Below are 24,131 nucleotides of genomic sequence, written 5' to 3'. Positions count from 1 at the left end.
CACCCCAGCACCCTCGTGGCCATTTAAAAAACACACAAAAATTTAACCTGGTTGCATTTATTTGTCAGGGGTAGGGTCCCAGGCTATAGGAAACAGCAACTCCGGCTGTTGTTTAGACACAATAAATTGAGCTTAAACTATGCTCTCATAGGCCCCTTATGGCCCCAGGGAGAAAACCAGACTTTGAGAAGTACGGGCAGTATGTGCAAAGTCCATTTTGCTTGGAAAGAAAGCATAAACAACAGCCGCACAATTCTAGCAACGTGGCCTTGGCCCAGACTGTAAAATCCCAGCAGGTCTCCCACCAAGTTCACGGATGCCTCATGGACAGTCTGACCCAAATCACAGCCTGGTGGCCTCCGTGCAAAGCTACAGATTGCTTTGAAAAGGAGCTTGAAATGATGTGGCCATGTGGATTCTGTTCTCAATCCACTTTAGACTTTAAATTAGAGACATTAACTGGAGCGCCAGTATTACAGAAAAAGGCAGTAAAGTGCAGGGTCTGCAAAGCCTGGCCCGCAGGCCAGTTTCCAGCCTACCACCTGTTTTTGTAAACAAATTTACTGAAACCCAGCCACATCCATTTGTGCACAGAATGTCTATACCTGCTTTAGGACTTCGTTACAAAGGGCAGAATTGTGTAGTTGTAATCTGGCACTTAAGAAAATACTGATGACCCCTGATGCAGTGGATATGAAGAGATTAGGTGTCTGTGCGACAACTTTAGGCAGTTTAGCTAATCTCTCTGAGCCTTGGGTTCACGGGATAAGAATGCCTATCTCATAGGTAACTGTGGTGGCCACAAGAATTAATGCATCTGTAGAAAGCTAGGAGGGGGAATTTAAGAGCTGGCCCCTGAGTCTCATTTTGGGATAAAATTGCCCTTGCTTAGGGAAATATGAAATACTACATAGTCCTTTCCATGTAGGAAAGCTGAGGGGCTAGAGATGTGGTCCAGAAGGAGGCAGAGAGGCACAAGAGAACTGGACTCCACTGGACTCAGGTGGGCCAGGCTGAATGCATAAAGAAAGATTATCAGGTGGGTCAGGGACAGAAGTGGGCAAGAGACAGGGCCAAGCACCTTGGTGGCCGCTGAGATGAGCAGACACGGTGACCAATGAGAAGCCCCACATGGCCAGGCAGCCCTGGCTTTGGGAAGAACCAGGATACGTGATGCTCCATTTGCCCAAGTCATTCCCATGGCAACCTGCCCTTCCACCTCAAAGTTCCAGGAAAGGTTGAAAACTACTTCTAGACCTCAGCTTCGTCATCTATGACAATGGGCATGAAAGCAGCTGCCCTGCTGACCCCACAGGATTAGGGAGGGAATCAAATGGGACATGTGCCCTGTGGAAACTGTAAAGCCCCCTCCCAATGTAATGTGTCACCATTAAAGAGGAGTTGACTCTGTGGTCAAACATTAGCCAGGCTAACCCCTTAAAACCAGAACTTCAAAGATCCTAAAGCAGTTTATATTTTCTCCCCTCTTAACTCCAGGCAATAAAACTGGTAACCTCGTCCAAATTGCAGAGGGAGATGGGAAGAGGCAGACAGGCTGGTTGCAGCTCACAGTCCCCTCTTCTGACAGGCTGACACCATTTATTTGCAAGTGTGCCTCAAAACTATCCGGGACTCTTCCTTCCATTTCTTCCTAAATGAAACTTGGCTATCAGCTACCGATTGTATGGCCATCACTCTCCCCACTTAGTTTTTATAATTAAGGCCACACTCCTTGGTGAAAGCAGATGAAAACAGTATAAAGTCATCCTCTTAATGGAGTTGTGTGTAGTGCCTGCATCCTGGTTTAGTGCAAGGAGGCTGTTTCTTTAGGGGATGAGGTGGTGCTTAAAGAGAAATTACAGAACAGTGTCCACACATGGCCCAAAGTGATAACTGTGTTGATTTGGAACAGGAAAAACAAACTTTGCTGGACAGGGAAAAGCAAGTTCCAGGGTTTCGAAATAGAAATTCTAGAGAAAGTCCATTTCAAACCACCGTAGCCAATTTTGTTTTGAGATAACATGAGTCTACACATGGCACCTGGTGGGTGGGCAAGAACAGTGAGTAAATGACTGAACAGATGCCACTTGTATCCATGAATCTCAGCACACCCTCGGCACATATAAATAAGATCGGCTACTATGTATTGAATGTGTCTTATGTCGCATGTACTTTGCTGGGACCTGTGAACAACCAGCACCTCATTTCCCTCCCCTAAAAATCCCATAGCAGGGGAGGGGAGGGTTCTTATTTTATCAAGGGAGAAACTGAGGCTTAAAGTGGCAAAATGACTTGACTCAATTCACACAGCTAGTAGGTCACTGGCTCAAGGTAGTTTCTGTTGAAAAAACATGGGGCAGCTCTTCAAGAAAAATGGTCAAAACCAAGTGGTTTTGCCAATACTCAAGCAAGCAATTTGGAAAAATCAGTACAGTAGCATCATCAAAAGCCTCTTTTCAAGATGCTTCAGTCTTTATGAAGTCACTCCACAGTGCCTTCATGCTCAGTCTAGGTGCTTTTCTATCAAAAAGCAATTAAGCTCAGGCATGGCCAAAGGCTGGTTTTCAGAGATTCGTCATCCTCATAGCAGCGTGATGTAATTCGATATTCCAACCCAGGGGCTCCAAAGGACAATGCCTGTGTGGAGGTGCAGTGCTGGCTAGCTGGGGGGTGACCCAGGCCCTCTGTGGATAAACCACCAAAGCCCCATGAAGCTCACCCTGCAGTGCCCTTTTATAATCAACATCTGCTCAACAGGTTGCCACTTGGCACCAGCCAGTCGAGGCAACATGATACGGCCTGCGTGCTATAAAGCCTGGGAAGGCTGAGGACAACCTGAGTGCATATGTTCTAGAGGGGGTGGCTAAGCATCTTGATGTCCAGGGCGGGCCTCGGGGGGCAAAGCAGGCATCGGGTGCCTTCAAGTTTTCTAAATTTTCTCCCTCAGCAAAACAGCAAAGGAAGCAAGCCGTCTTCCTCCCTTCCAAGGAGCGGTATCACTTTTTTCAGACAATAAAATTCACAGAAAGTGAAATGGTTTGATTATGTTTAGCACCAGTAAATTTCATTGTAAGCCACGGCCAAATAGATTTATGTCTGGTTCTGATATACAACCTTAGCTTCTATAGTTCAGAGGAAATTCGACTTAGAAGACGTTAGTCATCATGTCCACCTCGAAGAGCTCAAGTGGTACTTTTCCCACTAGAAGGTCCCGTATGAGATGTGAGACAAAAGGCCGCAGAGGTGATGTAGGCTGCCTTCCAATCCTGCGGCTCTCGGGAGGCCCCCACCCACCATCAGCACAGCACAGCTGCAGACTCTGTATTTTCAGTGAATTCATTCCATCTCCACCTCTCAGCCCACCGTCTCTGAGTCCTGCCTCTCTCTCCCTGCACACGTCCCTCTGGGCTGAGGGTTGCCATGTTCTGATTGGGACCGTCCACCCCCATTTCAACAGTAATAACAATGGGTGGATCTAAGTTTTGTGGAGCCTGAATTGGGTGGGAGTCAGGGAGGCTCTATAAAAAAACATATAAACCTCTTAATTTTGCAAAATTTACAAAAACACATAAACATGAGAACATGCTGGCAGGGCTTTGGAAAAGATGTGCAGAAGGGAGGGGATGCAACCTTAGCATCAGTGGCTTCCCAGTAAATGCATCCCTGCTAAGTCACCATCAACACCCCCAGATCATCCTGCCTTGACAGGCCTAGACCTTAACTGTTTGCCATATGACCATCCTTCCTTCACCTAGAGGCTAGTACTTTCCAGAAAACCTGTCTCTAGAGCACACAGATCTGGTCAGCTCCATTCCTGAGAGATCATTCATGTCGGGTCCCATGAGGGGAGAGGAGGAAGACACTGAAACACCCTTGGGTCTTCCCAACGTCCCTGGGTCTCTGCACACTTACTATGACTTTGTGCTGTTTCTCTTGGGGAACACGAGAAACCTATTTCTCAATATCCTAAAATGAGAAACGAAGAGTAACGAGGCCGTGGGCCACAGCCAACCACCTCAGACGAGAAAGATGCAGGCAGCCACACGGTCCACGTTTTGTCCTTGAAGCCGACCTGGAATGAATCGGTGTCCGACTGAGGTCTTGTAAGAGAGCTGGGGTCTCCCAGCACTGCTCGGACACAGGAAGAAACTCACACAAAAGGATATAAACCTGCGTGATCAAAACCGAAAGTTTCTGTGATATGACTGCCCTTGCACTGTTCACCATGTAAGAACTTACTCACTATGTAAGACCTTGTTCACCATGTAAGAACTTGTTTGTTATGCTTTAGAAGATTGGAGACTGTTGAGAATTAGGCTTGGGGTGGATTAATGATTGTGCATTGAGTCCCCTATACAGAATTTTATTGTTGTTAACAACCATCTGATCAATAAATATGAGAGATGCCCTCTCAAAAAAAATAAAAAAAATAAAAAGGGCCATCAACCTTAAAGAGCTGAGAAATCAGCATCTGTAACAACTGGGCATTACTAATGTCATCTGAGCAGAAAATAGAAGGGACTGGGTGGAAAACACTCTCAACCCCACACTCCCTGCCTTGTAGAAAGAGGCAATCAATATGGTAAGAGTTTGGCCACAATAATGTCCCCCCTGATCATGTGAGCAGGAGGGCTCTTAAAAAGGATTCGGTAGGAGCCAGGCTTGCGGGGGGCCCTCTTCTCACGTGAATCCTTACAACAGCTCCATGAGCCGGGAACTGCGCTGGGGAACAGACTCTCAGAGCAGCTGGTCCGAGCCACACAGTCAGAAAGCAAACGCTCTTAGCATCAGGCGGGTTCTTCTTCCCACTGCCCTAATAAAATCTTTTTTTTCCTCGCCTTCCTCCACATACACACATCATAAACAGTGGCTATTAAATCCTAACACTTTTTAAAAAGTCTATATTTTAGTTTTAATTGTGGTAAAACATGCATTAAAGTTAAGATGTTCTCTCTTAGCCATTTTTAAATGCATATTTCAGCGGCATTAAATATATCCACACTGTTACATGATTGCCGCTATCCATCCACTCAACTCTTTCCATCTTGCAAAACCTAAAGCTCTGTGCCTATTTAAAAACAACTCTGCATCTTAACACTTCGTTTTTCTTTTCTTTGACTTTGTCAGCGTCAGGCCTCACGTTGCTTGAGCGCTTCCTGGCCTCACTGCGGGCCTGTGGAGTCGTCAGGATGACTGGATCCTTCTCAATGGCAAAGCCCATGGCAGGAGCCCCGCTAACCAGATAGGATTCTGACTTAGCTGCGTGCTCGGCCTCTCTGAGGCATGTCCATCGTGTGGCACCAAAGAAGCTTGCTTTCTTCTGCTAAACTGGGAGAAGCACCCTACGTGCCTGACTGCCATGAGGGTGTCAGGAGGATTCAATGAGATACTCCCTCAGTATGTTCCACAAATACTGAGCTCCTGGGACACGGCAGACGCTGACCTGTGCCCCTGGGCTATGTCAGCACACAGAACAACCACCTCTGCTGCTGCAGAGCTCAGAATCCAGCAAAGGGATACAAGACCAGGGGCACAATTAGTAAGTACCTGGTAAGAGTACACTGAAGGTTAAGGGACAAAAGGAGTGAGTAGAGCACGGGGAGAAGGGTAAATAAAGACTGCTTGGGTCGGGGCAAGCAGGCTGCCCTACTGTGCGAGGTGATCAGGGTGGGCTTCACTGAGGAGGTGGTGGTGGAGGGGAGGCTAGGAGTTGGTGAAGGAGTTACAGTTGAACACATGTGAACTACCGAACACCCAGCCCTGAGGAACTGCTTACTAGTAGCTGCTATTATAAAATAAAACAATAATCACAGGGATGATAATGATCACAAATACCTCTTGCTCTTGCCTGCAAAAGGTGGGATAAAGCTACAGAAGTGAACAGAATTAAATATGTATGATTTTTCTTCCCATTATGTTCACACTAAATTTTCCTCTACATAATTGATCTCTAGTTGTCAGATAACATGATTTTCAGAGAAACTCTTGTAAAACAAATCATCAGTTGAGGTTACAAATTGCTGTATTCAGATTTCCTGGGCTGGTAAGCAGGGGGCCCTTCAGTAATAACTGCCAATGCGCAGACATGCCCAAAAGTACTGACTGCCTGGAAATCTATCCTGGACCCACACACACCTCTAGACACACATACCCCGACAAGGCAGAGGCACAGACCTGCGGCTGGTGTCCGTAACTGTGTGACTCTCGGTCTTACATCAAGGACTGACACTTGGGAAAATTATGAAGTCAGCTAACTTTTACCTTCAGATTCCCGACCTTGGCACTGCCCACAGTGTCACCCTCCAGGGGCCTGGAATCCAGCGTCTCCCCTCCCAACCCAGCCATCACCTCTGACCACCTTTCTGGACAGGCAACAACTTCCTAAGTCCTCTGACATGATGTGATGGTCAATTTTATGCCGACTGGGCTGGGCCACGGTGCCCAGATATTTGCTCAAGGATTATTCTGGATGTTTCCATGAAGGTGTTTTTGGATGAGATGTACACTTAAATCAGTGGTTTTTGCATAAAGCAGGCTGTCCTTTACGATGTGGTGGGCCTCATCCAATCAGCTGAAGTCAAACAAACAGCTGGCCTCCCCCACGCGAGGGCGAGTTCTCCAGTAGACCACCTTCAGACCTCACCTGCCACAGGAACGCTGCTGGCTCGGCAGCAACCTGCCTTGAACTCAAACTGCAGCTCATCCCTGAGTCTCCAGATTTTTGGACTCGCCAAGCCTCCACAATCAAATGTGGTGATTCCTTTAATACACACACACACATGACTGGTTCCATTTCTCTGGAGAATCCCATCTAGCGCACCTGGTTCCCCCACCACAGCCCCAGGTCTGGGGTCTTCCTATTCCCCCCTGGCCGGTGCAAGGATCACGGAAAGGCAGGATCACAGGCTTCTTGGGTTCAGCAGTCGAGTGACATTGGGCAACATCCTTCAGCGCTTCAGTCCCCAGATTCCCCAACTGGAAATGCAATGCCGTCAGGCTGATGGTCGTGTTAGTTCCCATCTCTGCCAGGAAGTCCTGTCCGAACAGTGTAGAAGAGCTGGACTAACTCTCTGCATTTAAGTCTTTGATCCCAGATCCCACCCGAAGATACCGCATCACAATGCTCTCTTTACTCTCGTAGGAAAAAACTGCTTCCGTAGAAAACTATTGTTTGGATCAGACCCTTCTAGGGTCTCGGAGTCTTTCATTGCCCGTGAGCTATTTTGCAACTTGGTAAATCATAGATAGCTCATAGCAATGAAGATAACTTGTCTATGATTGTACAAATTCTGGCTTATCTAGTAGAGGTCATACTGACTTCCCTCTGCACTTAGGGGAAAACCAGTCTTACCTCCATTTACACATTCATTCCAATACTTCTAATCTATAAATACTTCTGTTCTCCATGTTCTCTATCCAGCTCTAAAATATGCTGGTTCCTTAATCAATTACTGAGTTAAGTAAAATCTTTAATGTAAGCTTATTTTATATCTGTATCAGAGTCATGATATTGCCATTTTTTGAAAATTATCTTGGAATCAGTTCTGTCTCCTCTGCTACACCAGGAGCATCTTAAATACATTTGAGATGCCTGCTGAATGAATAAACTAACAAATGACCATCTCTTTGCCCCGTGAGCACACAGACATACTACATGCATAGATGGGATTAAGAGTGAAAATCAACTGCTCCTGCTTAGCAGCTACATTACCTACAACATACTTCACTGTACCTCACTTGCCCCATCTGCAAAATGGAGAGAAAAACTCGCCTCAAGGGCTGGCAGTAGGATTAACAGAAACAATCCGTGAAAAAGGCTTAGCACCGTGTCTGGCAGACCTGTAATTACTCAATAAATTGTACCTACACTCATCATTTGTAAGCAGGTTGACCACTTGGGCAGCTGGACACATTGCACCCTTCCTCTAGCAGCTCCCAAGGTGCTCCATGCTCAACAGGTGCTCCATAAGGGCTACAAACAGTGGTGGTGATCACAACAGTGCCAAAACCTCTTGGCCTGCCAAACTTAATAAAGTGTGTTCTCCCTTCTTCCAGACCACTGCTGGAGATGTTACAGCCTGACCTCCTATTGATCCCAACCTCGTCCCGATGGACCTTGTTCCATTGTAATTTATTACAACAGCCAAATTGAATCCACATGACAGTGCTCAGAGCCAGGTCTCACCGAGGTTCGCCCCTGCCCCTGCCCCTGCCCCCGCAGCCCCCAAAGATTTGTGGAGACACTGAATTAGATGATTTACTCAATTCCAGATATTACAGCTATTGAATTCCTTTCTTTAATCTCGCACGTCCACCTAGAAAACGATAAAGATGGCCTGGCATGATTTGTTCCGTAGTCTCGTAAATTTATTATTAATGCGGAGTCAGTAGCCTCTGCTCGCCTGCTCAGCTCTTCCCAGCCACAGTCTTTATCCTGAGGAATTCAAGTTGCTCTTTGCTACTGACATCTCCTATATTCCTCAAGCCTTATTCTCAGTTAGAAGGAGGAGAGTCCAGAAAGAGAGCTCTCTGGCTGCAGGCATCTCTGCACATAAATAACAACAGGACTCAGCAGAATCTACATGCACGTCTGCCAAAAGATGTCTGAGCAGATTAGCACCTCCCATACACTGTAAGGCAATTCCAATGGCTAAACCTAACATTCTTGATGTTTCCTTCAGTTCAACAGAGTATGGTTTCTCGGGCCTGTCCCCCGTCACAGCTTAGTGCTCTTGTAAGCATTTTGGACACTTTTTTCTACCTTCTTCATCTCTCCATGGGCTGGACTAATCTGTGCTGACTCTCCAATTGGGAGACTTATCTAACCAAACCAGTTTGCCAAATATCGTGACACTTAGCATCGTCTCTGCTGAGTTCCCACATCCTTGAGCATGGAGACCTTGCAAAAGGAGGGAAGGGATTTTGAGGGATGCATTCTTCAAAGGGAACAACATTTAGCTTAAAATTCTAAATGAAGTTCTTGTGGCACCGATGTGAAAACATATATAAGCCACACAGGAGTGTCTGACAAACGTCTCAATTGCAAATGGAAATGAAATACCAAACCAAAGACACAATTACAATTCCTCAGAAACTGTGTCCAAGGGTTTAGATTTGAATATGGCAAATAACAAGTATTGCCATGTTTACCAGAGATTTCAGTTAAAGTCATTGTGAGCAGAACAAATACGTAAATTACCTTGAATGCTAACTAAGTTCTGTATCTGTGACATTCAGTCAAATGCTATAAAAGCATTTTAAAAGTGGGGTTTAAAATAAGGCCAAGGAAAATGAGCTGATATGCACTTGGGTATAAATATGCATCACTATGACCAGCTTAACTTAGCAAATAAATGTTTTGCATTATTTCTATTTTTTTCATAATATAAACCATAAGCCTAAATTTTCCTTAAGGTTAAATATTTATTTTTTTCACTGCTGTATGTAATATAAATGGATAAATATCTGATATAGATGCAAGAGATTCCATTTTTTTAAGCCTAATTCAATTTTTAGGAACAGAAAAGCTACTTTGTGATCTCTTTTTTTAAAAAGACATATAGTAAATGGTACCTACATGTAAACTAAGTATTTTAAAATAAAGTAGCACTATGCTTTAGAAACAAAAAATAAACAGGAGAAACAATAAACAATACATTTATTTTCTAATTCAGGCTTCGGAGAAAACCACAGACTTTCCGCACACTTCAGGAGCTGGTGTGAGCTTTCTGTGCAGATCTGCTGCTAATCAGATGAACCTTACATGTTTGACAGACGTGGCCAGTTACTGTGTATCCGCTGCAGGGGTGAGAGCAACATCTATGGTACGTGCTGGCCACTCTGCAAAACAGCGCTTATTGTGAATGCTAGAAAATGGAGGGAGATTTACATAAACTCACCCCTATTATGAAAAACAGTGACAGAAGGTCCTTTCTTCTCATTCTGAACACAAAAAGAGAACTCGCTTGTTTTCCTTCTGAAAATAATTTAATGTCATCATTTCAACACACTACATCACACACACATGCACACACACCTCCTGCCCTGCCCCTCAGGGACTTTTCCACTAGTCTGTCATCAGACCCTTTCTGACTCCCAAGGTACCTTTGCTAGTTTCTCACTGAGGCACTGGATTCTGGTTTAATGCCGACCTGAACTCAGCCGGGGAAACACATTTGGTTTCTGGCTCTCGGAAACCTCACCTTCTCGACAGGCTGAGCGAGGGACCAGGTTGGGTCTTCCACACGGGATGCTGTCACATATCTGGCGTCCGGACAACCTCAGGAGTAAAAGCCCAGGTGGTTATGACGCAGAAGGCTTCATAAATAATAGGAGTTATCTTTGCAAGTATTACCTTTAGCATGAACTACTGATAGAGGCTACCCCATGGATGAGTTTTGAATGCAGTATGCTACGTGAAAGAAGCCAGATGCAAAAGGCTATGTAAAGGTTAATTCCACTTCTATGACACGCTAGAAATGGCAAAACTATTGGGATGGGGAACAAATCGGTGGTTGCCAGGAATGGGGGCCTGGGGAGAGGGGTTGGCTACAGACGAGGCAGCATGAGTGACAGAACTGTTCTTTATCATGATGGTAAAGAGGTTACACAGCTTCATGCATCCGTCAGAACCCACAGAATGGTACAACACAGAGAGCCAATGCACTGTACAGAAACTGAGAAACCAATTTAAAAGTATCTTTGTAAAGCAGTTCCACTTTCTTTCCAAGTTCCTTGGAAGAACTGATGGATCCAGCATTTAAATTCTGATTTTTAATATAAAATAATTTGCTGTGTACCGAAAGTGAAGGGTACTTTGTTCACTCAGCAAATACCTCTAGAACACGTACTATGATGAGAAGAATGGAGACGGAAAGTAAGATGGGAATTCACCTTCATTCTAAAATTAGGGGAAATGAGGCAGAGAATAATGTAAGTAACATGCCAAAGGTTAAAAACCTCAAAAGCTGAGATTCATAGCTGGCCTGTCACAGTCCATGCTGTTAACAAACTACACTGCTTCATGCTTGTGTGTGTGTGTGTGTGTGTGTGTGTGTGTGTGTGTGTGTGTGTGCTTTAAAAACTAAAAAATAGGGTCATACTACGGTGGTAAGGGTGTGAGAAAGTACATTCTCTGATCATTTTCTATACCTAAGTTTTGTAAATGGTTTATTTCGATTAACAAAGTTAGCATGAATATATTTCTCTGGCCCCAAATAGTCTTCAATACTAGCATTGCTATTGGCTGAGGTTCCACGTAGGAATACACCAGCCCTTATTCAGTCACTCCTCCGCTTTAGAATATTTTCACTGAGCACCCAAAAAATCTAAAGAACCAGGCTATGAACACAATGTAGCGAAATCTACACCTACATCCTTAATTTCTTCCTGGGATACTTCCTCGGTGACGAACAGGAGGATGCAGCAGCTTTGGTTGACTAGCCCGTATTTGTCTTCCCCCACCCGACTTGTTTCATACCTGCCCCTAACTCTTTCAAAGAACACTCCCCTGCAGCCTCTAATAAAAAGTGTTGGTAACGTGGAATAGGAGCAAAGGACCCTTTCCTCTATTTCTACCTTCCACGGGGCCATCCTAGTCCATGTCTCCAGCCGTTCACAAACATTCATAATTTGGAGAAAGCCTTTGTATATATATATATGCTCCACTTCATATGCTTGTACAAGTCAGAGTATCATATATGACCTGAAGAATTTAACTCCTTATTTCAATGCTAAAGAAACGTCTCCACCTCAAGTCAATCCATGCTATTCATTGGAACACATCCTACTTGCTTAGCTTTGCCTCATTCAGACTCTATTCAAAAGAGAGGCTACAGAAAACAACAGAAACCTGGGTAGACCTCACCCTTGGGAGCGAATGACTTACTTCCCTTTGCACCAGGAGGAATGTCTGAGGCAAACAGTAGATACAGCCCTGAAAAGCAGTATATGCCTTGTTCAAGTCTATCAAATATTTGTCCTATATACAAAAATCTCAAACTTGCCAGGAAGGTTGTTATATGATAGAAATAATTGCCTCTAGGTTATCATAACCTGGAATCCACATCAGAGCTCAGCAAACTACACAGCCCATGGGCCAAATCTGGCCCACTGCCTGATTTTGTAAATAAAGTTTTATTGGATCACAGCCATTCCTATTTATTTACTCACTCTGAATCACACCAGAACTTTGGACATATTTGTTTATTCACTCTATTATATTTCAGTTTTCCAGCTAATGCTTATTAAGCACCTATGTGCCTAGCCCTGTGTTCATTTCTAGGAATAAAAAGATGAGTAAGACCCAGTCACTTCCTTTGCTGAGTTCAGCATTTAATGGGGAAAGAGACACAAACATAAACACCATATTTTAAGAAACCTTCGTTATACAATCTAAAATAGTACAACCTGGAAACTACCAAGGGCTCACTCCTATGTGTACATTTTGAAATAATGCAAATCCCCCTAAAATAACACAAATTCATCAAAATTCCCAATGGTTTCTACACTGAGCAATTCAAGGCATTGGAAATTGCCTTCATTAGAGTTACAAGCCATCCAGCTTCAGCAGGCTACACCCCTTCTCAGTATCCTATGACCTCCACTACTATTTTACTTGCCTCTGGATTTCAGTAAGCATTTTTTTTTCTAACTACTGAAGTCATGTTAATATGCCCTTGTATCAGTTTTCTCCCGCTGTGTAACAAAACACCAACTCAGTGGCTTAAAACAACATCAATTTATCAGCTCACAGTTCTGTTGGTCAGACGTCCAGCACAGTGGGACTGGGGCCTCTGTTCAGAGTACTGCAAGGGTGCTGGCCAGAGTGACTATTTGTCTGAAGGAGTTTCTCGTGCTCTTAGGACTGAGTCCTTGACCCGAGGTGCCGGTCAGCGGGAACCCCCCTCAGCCCCAGGGGCTGCCCATGCTCCTTGCCACATGGCCCCTCCACCTTCAGGTCAGCGGCAAAGAGCTTCCCAGGCAGCAAAGCGCCCTCATACTTTGAATCTCTGGCTTCCCTGTCTCTGACCTTAGGACGCATGGGATTAGGTCACGCCCACTCCATCTCCCTACCTGAAAGCCAGCTCTGCCATAAAATACAATCTGACCACATGTGTTAAATCCACCGTGGTCACCGTCCTGGGCATCGCTCAGGGAATGTCCATCAGGGAGGTGGGGAATCGTGGGGCCATCTTAGAATTCTTCCTACCACAGCACTTTTGCTAGAATTGTAAATTACTTTTATAAACTATAACTACATTATCCAAGGGCTGATTCCATGTGGTGCTGTTGCTGGTTCTCAAACATGAGCAATGTAAAGAAGACGTAAGTATGATGAAACACTGTCACGAAGACCCTAAACTGCCAGATACTTCATGCCATTAAAGTAGAATTCAGCTTCTGTGAAAAATAGTCTTTTTAAAGCAGTTATATCTTTTATTTTGCAAATGGTGCAGTATAATCAGGCCAGAGTAAGAGGGGAGGGGAAACGAGACCACAGTACCAGAACAGTGCTAAAGGGCCCTCACCCAGAATTACTGTGGAGTTACAGTGCTCAGAATACATCAACCTGAATTTACACCTATACTTATGGGAGACTTAGACACATATTATAAAAGATTCAAATTATGGATTTATCTGCACAATATAACATGATAAATGCTAATACGGATATGTGTAAACTCTTCACAGCAAAGAAGAATCCATTGCCAAACACAGGATAAGTAAAAAAGACAGAAAAATTTCCTTCCCACATAAATAAGGTTGATTTAAATCAAATGGCCTGGGGAGTATGTGGGAAGAAAAACGGAATCCTCTCCAGACTAAAATATGTAACGGCTCAACCACCTCCTAATCCCATATCACAAAACAGCAACAGATGGCAGCTGAGATTGACAGATGTGTCCAGAGGCAGCACCCAGCTGCACGGCCAGGGCACCCTGGGCATTTTATTTTAAATATTCAAAGGATTTTGCAGGTAATTATAAACAAACCTTTTTCTAAAAAAATCTATCATGCTAAAACAGAGTACAGAAAATAAGGTCTTAACCCAAAAGCAAATATTTATTTAAGAGAATTTGCCTCCCCTGGCTCACAATCAGCTCTCTCATTGAGTCAGAATCAGTTCTCAGCATGCTCTGGCCCTGAAATGCATCTTCAAATAATATGAATAATGGTTATTGCCACTTGCAACTTGCAAGGGACTGAAGGGAACATTTTTAATGTGGAAGTTGAAATGACTCTCAAACCTTAATTTTAAAACATATTTGACTGCTAGGAGACAAAAAGAATAGGAAGCTATCTAACTGAAATTTGTCTCCTAAATGGGGCAGGGGAATGTGGTCCACCTATATTACATTCCTTCTAATTCCACCCAATGCACTGTCCTGCCTCTTCCAGGCAAACCTTTACAAATGCTGTTCAACATTTGGCTTGATGACACCTCCAAGCCCCTCAAACTCAGTGTAGTCACCAGCTTTTCCGGAAGTCCTCTTTGCCCATTCTGCTCCCCACAACAGGTGAGGCGCCCCTCCTACTTGCACCATGTACCTGGTGGGCACTGCAAGCATCACACACTGCCCGGGAACTGCCTGTCCACTATTCTTTCCCACGGCCGGGAGCTCTCCGAGGGCAGAAACCATACCTTCCTCAATTGCCTATGTACCCCCGTGCCTGTAGAGCACCCAGATTATCACAGATGGTGGAAATGTACTGCGGGGTGATGGGGTGGGACAGGAGAAGGGGAGGCTAGCTGCCAGAATAGGCAGTAGATGCCCACAAGACCGTGGATATCAGAGGGGCACAGAGAGAAGAAAAGGGGAAATTGTAACCAGAGCCCAGGCCCTGTCACTAATTAGCTCTGTGATCCTAAACAATTCACTTCATCTCCCAGGACCTCTGTGGAATTTAATCAGCAATAGAACCGTTGACATCAACTTCATGACACAATAAAGACACAATGCATTAAACAATAACAGAACAAAGGTGCTTCTGCTGAGACCCCATGACACGCTCCCACCCTATGAACATAGAATATGTAAAGAGTTTCTTATATAATAGAGTAAGGTAGCTTTTTCTTACATTTTAGACTGAAGAAAGTACTGCTCAAAAGAAAACTAGCAAGATCACAAACTCTAACCCAGATGAACCTTTTTTAGTTGCAAACATTTAAGCAACACAATTAAATTTACGTCCAAGTCCACACTGAACAAATGTTACCTTATCCCAAAGGACTAAATAAAAATATATGAAAAAAAATCTATTCAATGTGAATATAGAAATCAGATTTTCAGCCCAAAAGGCTACTAAAATGAAATGCATTTTTTAGTCAGAAAAAGAAATTAGCCTTCAAGGTCTCTTTTCCAAATGACTGGAATGCTCAGCCAAAGAAATTAAACTGTGTGATACCTGATCGGTGATCTATCTTTGCTCTAAATCAGATGCTTTATTTCTGTTACATGTTCCCTATACCAGTTGATCAGCACCCCCCTCCAAATTTGTGCAGTTTTAGTAATTCTGACAATGTTAATAGTTCAAGAGTGCTATATATACTCTTTATACTTACAAGTATGGATTATTAGGTGTGAAAATTACAAAGAAAGGAATAGTAACAGTTCAAACATCATACATATTCCTATGTGCACGCATGTGTACACACGCACACACACCCACGACAGTCACCTCTGTGATGGCTTATAATGATGCCAGGAAAAAGTGTAGCTACAAATGTGAGTCACAGGAGCTGAGATAATGTCCAGAGATAACAGGGAGAGAAATGTCTGCTGCACAAAGCAAGATTCGTTTTCAGGAATAACGATCTCGAAGCGGGGAGCAGAGAGGGCAAGATGAATTGGATCAGGCTTTGGTGGCGAATTATCAGCTTTGGGGGCCAAGGGAGTCTCTTGTGCACTGTAGGCTCGTTGGCAGCAGCCCTGGACTCTACCCACCAGGTACCAGCAGCAGTTCCCCACCTTGGCAACCAAAGCTGTCTGCAGACATTGCCAAATGTTCCTGGGGAGAAGATGCAGGTTGTAAAGCGTCCCCCAATTAAGAGCCACTGCCTTGGATCCACAGCCACCCTGGATGAGAGCCCGGATCCCGGCCACAGATGCACAGAGATCTCTGCATCCCTGCATCATGCTGACCTTAGGTGACCAGCTAAAGCTTCTCAGGCTACCTCTGCTCGCGAGGAGGGAAGGTGTCTCCGTGATCAGGAGCGCATCATGACTAGCCCAGGAAAGCTGTTCAGAAGTCTCAAATCACCTTTAGAGGTCTCAGCCCTCTAAGCAAACAACCAAAGCAAAGTAAAACTCCCGTGAGAACAAACATGGAGCAAACGTTTGAAAACAAAGCAGCCAAATGGTCCATAGGCTTAGAATGGTCCGTGCAATCTCACGGGCAAAAAAAATACACAGAAACCAAAGGTCACCACAATCTTCATTTTTTCTAAATATAATTTAGTATAAAACCCAGACCTGATGTCATATTTTACTAACTGATATCCAATTCTTATCACATTATTCAGTAACTGCTTCTCTGCCAGTTTGGTATTAAAAATAAGCATCCTTGTGTATCAAGCTCGGGCAAGTTGCTCAAATTATAGTTTAGCTAATCCCTAGAAGTTAATGATACCACTTTTCTCATGAGAGAGGCAAGAACCGTAAAGTAGAAACACATCAGGGTAGTGCTAAGAAGTACAGAGAATAGCTCCTTTACCTCTCTGCTGTGCGACTCCGGGCAAGTTACTCTCTACGCCACAGTCTCCTATTTTAAAAAGAGGGACTGTGAGAGTACTTACATGCGATTAGGTTTGTTTTAAGGACTTACAACCTAAAGCCCTTAGTACAGTGTCTGGTACACAGTAAGGGCTCAGTCACTAGCAGATAATCCATTTGTTATGACAATGATCATTTGCACAATCGTAACTGGAAATGACCATGGGTAATCAGCAATCTCACTGTATCGTCTCATGAAAGGCCACGCCTCTGACAACCCAGTAAGTTAGAAGTGAGACCTGGAGGCGAAGCACCTCTGCACAAAGGCAGTCTTTTCTATAAATGCCAAATGTTCTTTTTTTTTTTTTTTTAAGGAAAATGAAGGAAGAGTAGCTAAGCTCCTGTACTCAGTGTCACCCTTTTTTACCTTCCCAGGGTAATGGAACCACAAGGCCAGAGGTGTTCAATGTAGGCAAAGCAGCAGTTATTTCCTCAGAGTTTTATTATTCATGGGATGGTCCCATCTTGCAGCCTACATAGAACATACTGTCCTGGGAGTGAATGGGCTTGACATTTCCCGGGGGCCAGTGATTCTTGTCACAGCTAACAATATTCTTGGGCTAAGAGTGGATCTCTAAGTGATTTCCCCCAAATTCTCAGTAATTCATAATTTGCTGACATAAGTTATTCACCCAGTGCACATACTGATTGAGAACCATCACCACCAAGAATTTTGCAAGGAACTGTAGGTATCTTGATGATCACGGTTAGGGCACTCAAGGAGATGAGCCCTGGAAGGGAAGCCAACATTCACCAAAGAGATGCATGATTTCAAACGGGGCCAAGACATCCAAGAGCGTAAAACCTCTCCAAGCCTGAGGCATCAGCAAAGGTTCCCCTGAGTGAGTGACATTTGAACTGAGCAGGAAGCTCAGGTGTAAAGCCTGGCTCCCTGTTTCCCAGATTCCCTTTGGGGAGGGTCTGGTTAGATCCTGGCTATGAGAGGTGCTTGTGTGAAATTTGGAGCTCTGTCCCAGGATAGCAAATCTTGACAAACAGTAGAATGGAAAGACAGATGGGGAGGATGACAGGGCAGCCATCAGGTGAGGAGACACCTGACCAGTCGCTCCTGGTTATGAGGTCATAGCACTGTCTCCCTGGCCTCGGTCTCCTAGAACAGTCCTGGTTCTTAACCATCCCTAATCTACCAGCAGATACTGGGACTTTGGAAATTCTTGCAATGAACCCCCTTTTGCTTACAGGAGTCAGAATTAGCTTCTGCTCTTTGTATCCACCAAGTAGGTTTGCTTCTGGTAACATGCCACATTGCTCTCCACTGCACTTAATATTTAGGATTACGCAGATCTATCTCCCCAACCAGACTGTCAGCTTCTTGAGGACTGGAGAATATCTTATTTCTCTTTGACCCTCCAAGACCTAGAGTAATGACTGACTGACACATAGGAAACACTCAGTAAATGCAAAATGAATATGACTTTGCACATGTACAAAAAATCAGGAGGTTTGTCATAAAAAACATAAAAGTTCACAAAGATGTTTAAACACTGGGAAAGAGCTCAGCTGAGTCATAAAGTCCTCCGTACCTTATATCATTTTTACACTAATGTGGAAATCTCTCTGATCTGTAGTCATCTTCTCAAATATTGCTTTTTTGATAAACTTCATGAAGAAACCCAGTATGATCACCCAGGATAATCCCAGTATCCTTGTATCTCTGGCTTACAGTCATTCTGAATTTTCACCACCACGCTTCCAAATGGGTAGGATAAAGCTGCAGGTCCATATATGCCTGCACAGAACATACTCCCAGGCGCCAACTCCAGCCGCCTCTCACCATCCTTTCCAACCCACGGGGCAATCCATGACACCCGGTAGGCAGCTGGCGACCTTGGCTTCCAGAGAAATCACCATCTGTTCTTCCAACCCTAAGAAATAAAGTACCTCTTTTCTATGAATTCACATTGCTCATGGGACTGAGACCTAGAATGAAAATGGAGATAGAATTTTTGTCCAATTTAATGGCTTCTTAAAAAAATTTCTTGGGTAGTTAGTGTATGCTGCAAGAATCTATGAGCTCCATAACAGTCTGAAATTGGTCTGTTTCAGTTAATGCTACCATGTCCTAAAATCATACGCATTATACACTTGCCAAATGTACAATGGCATCAGGGTTTTATGACATTTCCCACAAAAACTGCATAGTCAGCACTCCATCAGTGGGAGTTTGAATTCAGGTTCGGGAGCAAAACGCTCTGGCTGCAGCAGGAAAACCGTCCTGCTCTCTGACTCCAGTATCTCAGCCACAGGGGACATTCCATTAAACAGCTTTCATCCATGCTCATTACTGTCCCCTACGAAAAGGACTCCCTATCTCGGGTTACAGAGTAGACCAAACCTATGGCAGGAAGACCAAAAATCCATCCTTGAGGACCCCTGTTCTCTTGCAGAAGCTCGATCAGAGGCCTTCTGCCACCTGGGGTTCTCTGTTTACTCAACCTCACTGCCTTCCTCCAGTAGCAAATTGCTCAGAGCACTGTCTCCATGCCTGCTGCCCAGCTGTGTAACCTGTCTACATGGCAGATGGGGTGCACGAGACCCTAAGACCCAGGGCACTGATGGCGAAGCTGGTGGATGCAAGGTGCAAGCCTGGCTTCACCAGGTTAAACATGGCTATACAAGGAGCTTACCCAGTCTACTGGCATCAAAACACCGTGCTGGTTGCCAAAGCATCTACGAGAAAGAAATAGCAAGTCATGCTGCAGCCCTGACATCGACGGTGGTTTACACTGCTTCCATGCAAACATGCCCTAATCCAAAGCTCACGCGGGTCCACTCCAGATCTGCCCTCAGACAGCCGATGATGCCAAATGTGGCCAAAACTTGAAAGCATCTCCAGTCCCAAGACAATGTTTCACTGGCCTCTTAGCCTCTCTATTATCCCCGCATGGGGCGTCAGCGTCTGAATCGTGTGCATCACTTCTTTGGGGATTATTTCTCTCTTACCCCTTTGCTCTGCCACCAGTAGATTTATTTCCACCCGAAATGTATTGGTAAACACGCAGAGAGAGAAAACTGGAGGCCGAGTGACCTCTCCACACATACATGGGATGTCTCTAAACCCGTTATCTGCCTGCTGTCAGGAAGTGGGATGGTGATCGCATTGCCCAAAGCAGCCGTAATGCTCAACCGGCTTGGTCCCACAGCTTCCAGACTGGCTCCCAAACCTCTGGGTATGGCTGGGAAGTTTGAAATGTTACAAAACATGCTCACCAGCAAACGTGGTCTTTGGTCATGCATGCATCAAAAGTGCCTTCCCAAAATCTTCACTGAGAAAACAGCTGCCATTTATTCCTGGAGAATGAGAGACTTACTCTCCACTCCTGGTAAGATGAGCGACTGCCATGGTGTCCTCGACTCCCTCCCATGCCAGATGGCATCATCGTAAAACTTGAGGTCCAAAGGAAAATGACGCTTTATACTCTTAATTTGTAGGCACCATTTTATTATATTTTCCCAAATGCAAAAAAGTCTGTATCTGGGTTGTGTGACCTTGGGCTTAATAACTGTATCCACCTCACAAGGTCATGGTCAAGAGTAAGTAAACAGTGCATGTACGGAGCAGAGCAGAGCCTCCACATGCAGCATTCGATGTCACGAAGTTCAGTGTCAGCTTCCGCTCCCATTCGCTGCTGGGGACTTTACAGGCAGAGTCGTCTTCGTATGTGTTCCAAGAACCACCGCTGCAGCTGCCTCTCCATTCGTCCTGCCTGCCTGGGACAGCCCCTTGGTTCAAGAGACTTTAGTTGTCCCTTCCCAGCCCTCTTTGAATCACCTGCACCAGTTAGCTGGCGCTACAAAAGGGGTATCCAGCACCTCGGGCCTTGTCTGTGCAGATCTCGGTAAAAATGGATCAATGTGATCCACCAGTTCATCGATATCCTGAGAGCAAGGATGGAGGCCACTGGGGAAGGGGATGGCTACCCGGGCATGAGACATGTAGCTGCCCAGGGCCACCCTCAGAAGAGACCCCATGCCGGGTTTAATACTCTGCAATTAAGGTTTGCAGATGGGGCCCCTGGTTTTCATTTTGCACTGGGCTCCACAAACTATGTAGCTGGTTGTGACTGAAAAGTCTTGATCAGAGAGTGATTCTGAATTGTTTTCTGCTTTACAAGGAATGCTCCAGCTTTAGTGCTGAGAACAGGCTATAGGAAAGGTTAGGATGCAAGCAGGAAAAACAGCTCGGATGCTGCTGATGTGAACAGTGAAGATGGCAAGTGATGCTGAGAACAGGTTCCAGGCAGGTTCTGTGCGCCGGCAGCTGCAGCATGGACACCTGCGACAAGCCCGTCTGCGGCACGGCCCGCTGCCCACCCCCGCTCCCCGCCAGGCTTCTGTGCTGGCGGAACGCGGCTCTGAGAGCCCTACATCTCTCTCTTAAAAGAGCAGGTGGTTTCTCTTCTTGCCAACCCTTTTCCTAGGGCCACCAAAATGATACACAGCAGCTAATGGGAATTCTCCAAAAGATAATTGGGGTGCACTCACAAATCCTGGGTCCCCTATACCAAAGAAAATGAACTGCTGAAAGGAAGAAGGGCCCCAAGCAGGTCGAGCATCTCCCGTGTTAGGTCACTGCGGTCAGGACCTATTGTACATCCTCACTGATGCCAGTTACATAAAGGGCATCAAGATCGCCACCCCCACTACCCTCAGCTGAAGTCCGGGTGGCTTTGGCAGGTAAGATCTACCGCAGTTCATGTAAATACAAAATGCATCTACAATACCTTTATGGCCCACGGAATACACTGCTCAACTCTCAGGAACGAAAAAGGAAAAAGTAACTTTTTGGACTTTTGATTATTTAGACTTCTAACTAAATATGTACAATTATCTCTACTAAGCTGGCAAATGAAAAAAACATGTCATCGCTGTTAGTTTTTATGTCATCAAATAGAAAACTCACCAGGATGTGCTAAAAGGGACACGATTCAACCACCAGTAAGTTAAAAGTTTGTACTTCCTGATCTAGAACTCTTAAAACATAATTTCTTTTTTTTCCACATGCTCAATATTTCTCTGAAGTGACACACCACGGATGCTACTGATTCTCGACCTGAAGAGCTTATCAGCCACCCACCTTTTTCTGGAGAACATTGATCTTTCTTTCTTTTACTTCTAACATATCCTTTATGTCACGAATCTCTCCGGCCAGCGTCCCCTTCTCTTCAGTGAGGTCCTGCAGCTGTTTTGTTTTTTTATTGAGAAAAGATTCCTTCTCTTCCAGTCGTAACCGCAGCGCATCTACCTGAAATCAGGAGAAAGAAAGAAGGTGGTGGTTTGACACAGAAGCCGGCGGTCACCATCAGTCCGGGCCCAGAGCTGGGTGGGCGGTGTGCCCACTGAGTGAAGCATGATGGACCGGCCCACACCTATGCTCATGGCACTCACTGCCCTGCACTTGCCCAGCCTCTATCGACCTTCAAGGCCCAGGGCGTGGGCATCTCAGCAGTGATATGTTATTTTAAAACAGAAGATATGTATTTAACAAGACAGTATGAAATAGTAGTGTGTCTACATGTTGTGAACCCATAATTAGCTGGTCAACAAAACCCACTGAGGCCGATCAGGACTCGGTGGGAGCCTGAGAAGACACTATGGACCCATTAGCCCCACATTCCTGCCATCAGAGATGGGTGGTCTCTGTCTGGACTAAAGGAAATGCCTAACATCCAAACGTGGGATGTGAGGAAATTGCAGTAAGGGAGGGAGGGAGTGGTGCTGGAGAGAGTTCAGGAGAAAAGCCTCTGTGCTGACGAATAAGAAGCCTAACATTTGCGGTGCCCTCACGCCGTGTGCGATCTATCCGGGGTCCGCTGTATCCTCCCGAGCCCGGAAGAGATACACGAGTATTTCTCCAGGAATAAAATAGACAGCAACAATGGTCATGATCGACATGCTATTTGCGACCCCCAAACTCTACATGGCAGGAAGGTGACCATGCCAGCTGCAGTCTTCTGTTGGGGACTTTATTTTCCATGCGCCCAAAAACATGTACTTGGCTTCAAAGGAATCTGCATCGTGCCCTTCAATCAACTTGATGCTACATTTTCAGCTGTGCACAATATCCTGGAATCAAGAAATGAGGCTTACAGGTCTTTTGCTGTTGTTGTTTAAAACAGAACTCTGACCTGAACTGCATCCAATTCGCAACCGGCATTAGCCCAGTTTGCAGTAAGCAAGTATGACGTCATTTCTAAAGTCAAATTTTAACTTCCAGATGGTGCAGAACCACAAGCAGACACAGGCCTTCTGAGGCACAGAAGTTTAAACACAGGGAAGATCAGGCAAGAAAGAACAGAGCCTATTAAAAATTAGAAGATATGGCTCCAAACTGGCTATCAATGAGTAGGATCACAGTTCCCTTCGCTGATATTCAGACTTCACTCCACTCAACCATGTACCTCATTTAAATAAGAATCAGAAAAGCCATGAAGTTTAGAATATAGTCCGACATCAGGTAGAGACATAAAGGTTAAACTGTTTGGGAATACGAAATACCTTTCTCTGCCTCTTCACTCAACACCAAATAATTTTAAGGCCCCGGACTCTCTTTCTTAAACTTTGGCAGTTGACTCAATAATAAAACTTGGCAAAATGAAGAGCACCATCATTTCCCAGAAAAACAAAAGAAAATTAGAACTCTATGGTATAGTCAGGGCACAAAGACCCACAGGTTGAATTCCCAAGTTTTGCATATGACTTAACTGCTTGGAAACTAGTCACCTAATGTAAAAACTAGGACAATCTCTCCATTTTTAGGAGAATTAGTCATTTCCTTCTGATCCAGTTATGTGTGTATCATATGTGTGTGTGTGTGTGTGTGTGTGTATTAAGAGCATGTAACATATGAAAATTTGACCTTTTATCTGGCAGCATAAAACATGCAACGTTTGTTATCACTTCAGTTCTAGGTCATACTTCGAAAGAAAAGGACCATGGCAATGAAGATTGCAAAAATTGCCAAAATAGGAGTTAAACATTATTAATCTTCATGTCAGCACCCAGGAATCATAACCAGTTCCAGTGGTGAGGTATGTTTCCAGAAGTTCTGTACCTAAGCCTCCCGACCCTTCTGGCCTATTTTACATGAGCTAGCTGATGTGTTATAAGTAATTTTCACAAGTCAAAAACTTCGCTTCAATCTTAAAACAACTACAGCAACACTTAGGGGGGAAGGAGGGAAAAAGAAAAACACTTGAGAGAGAAAAAGAGGCCACTTGAAAATTTTCACAGATTAAATACTATTCACTTGACACCACTTCAGGAGTTGAATAAACAGGCTACCACGAAGAACAACTTTAGAAAAAAATGAAACTGAAATACTCACAAAAGCTC

The 24,131-nt window shown here is 44.7% G+C and overlaps 1 protein-coding gene across 7 annotated transcripts in view; it reads right to left on the bottom strand.

Moving 5' to 3' along the window:
* ERC2 (ELKS/RAB6-interacting/CAST family member 2) overlaps positions 1-24,131 on the bottom strand; it is a 784,528-nt gene that overhangs the window by 432,301 nt on the left and 328,096 nt on the right. For all 7 annotated transcript variants that reach the window (XR_008991907.1, XM_057486391.1, XM_057486398.1 and 4 more), the window contains one exon: positions 21,874-22,041. Coding sequence is in view for 6 of the 7 variants with exons in the window: in XM_057486391.1 (XP_057342374.1) it covers positions 21,874-22,041 (168 nt within the window). In the remaining variant the exon portion in view is untranslated. The remainder of the gene's footprint in view (positions 1-21,873; positions 22,042-24,131) is intronic.

The sequence above is a fragment of the Manis pentadactyla genome, chromosome 1 (genome assembly GCF_030020395.1).
Source record: "Manis pentadactyla isolate mManPen7 chromosome 1, mManPen7.hap1, whole genome shotgun sequence".
Classification (NCBI taxonomy): Eukaryota; Metazoa; Chordata; class Mammalia; order Pholidota; family Manidae; genus Manis; species Manis pentadactyla.
This window is presented reverse-complemented; position numbering and strand designations above follow the sequence as displayed.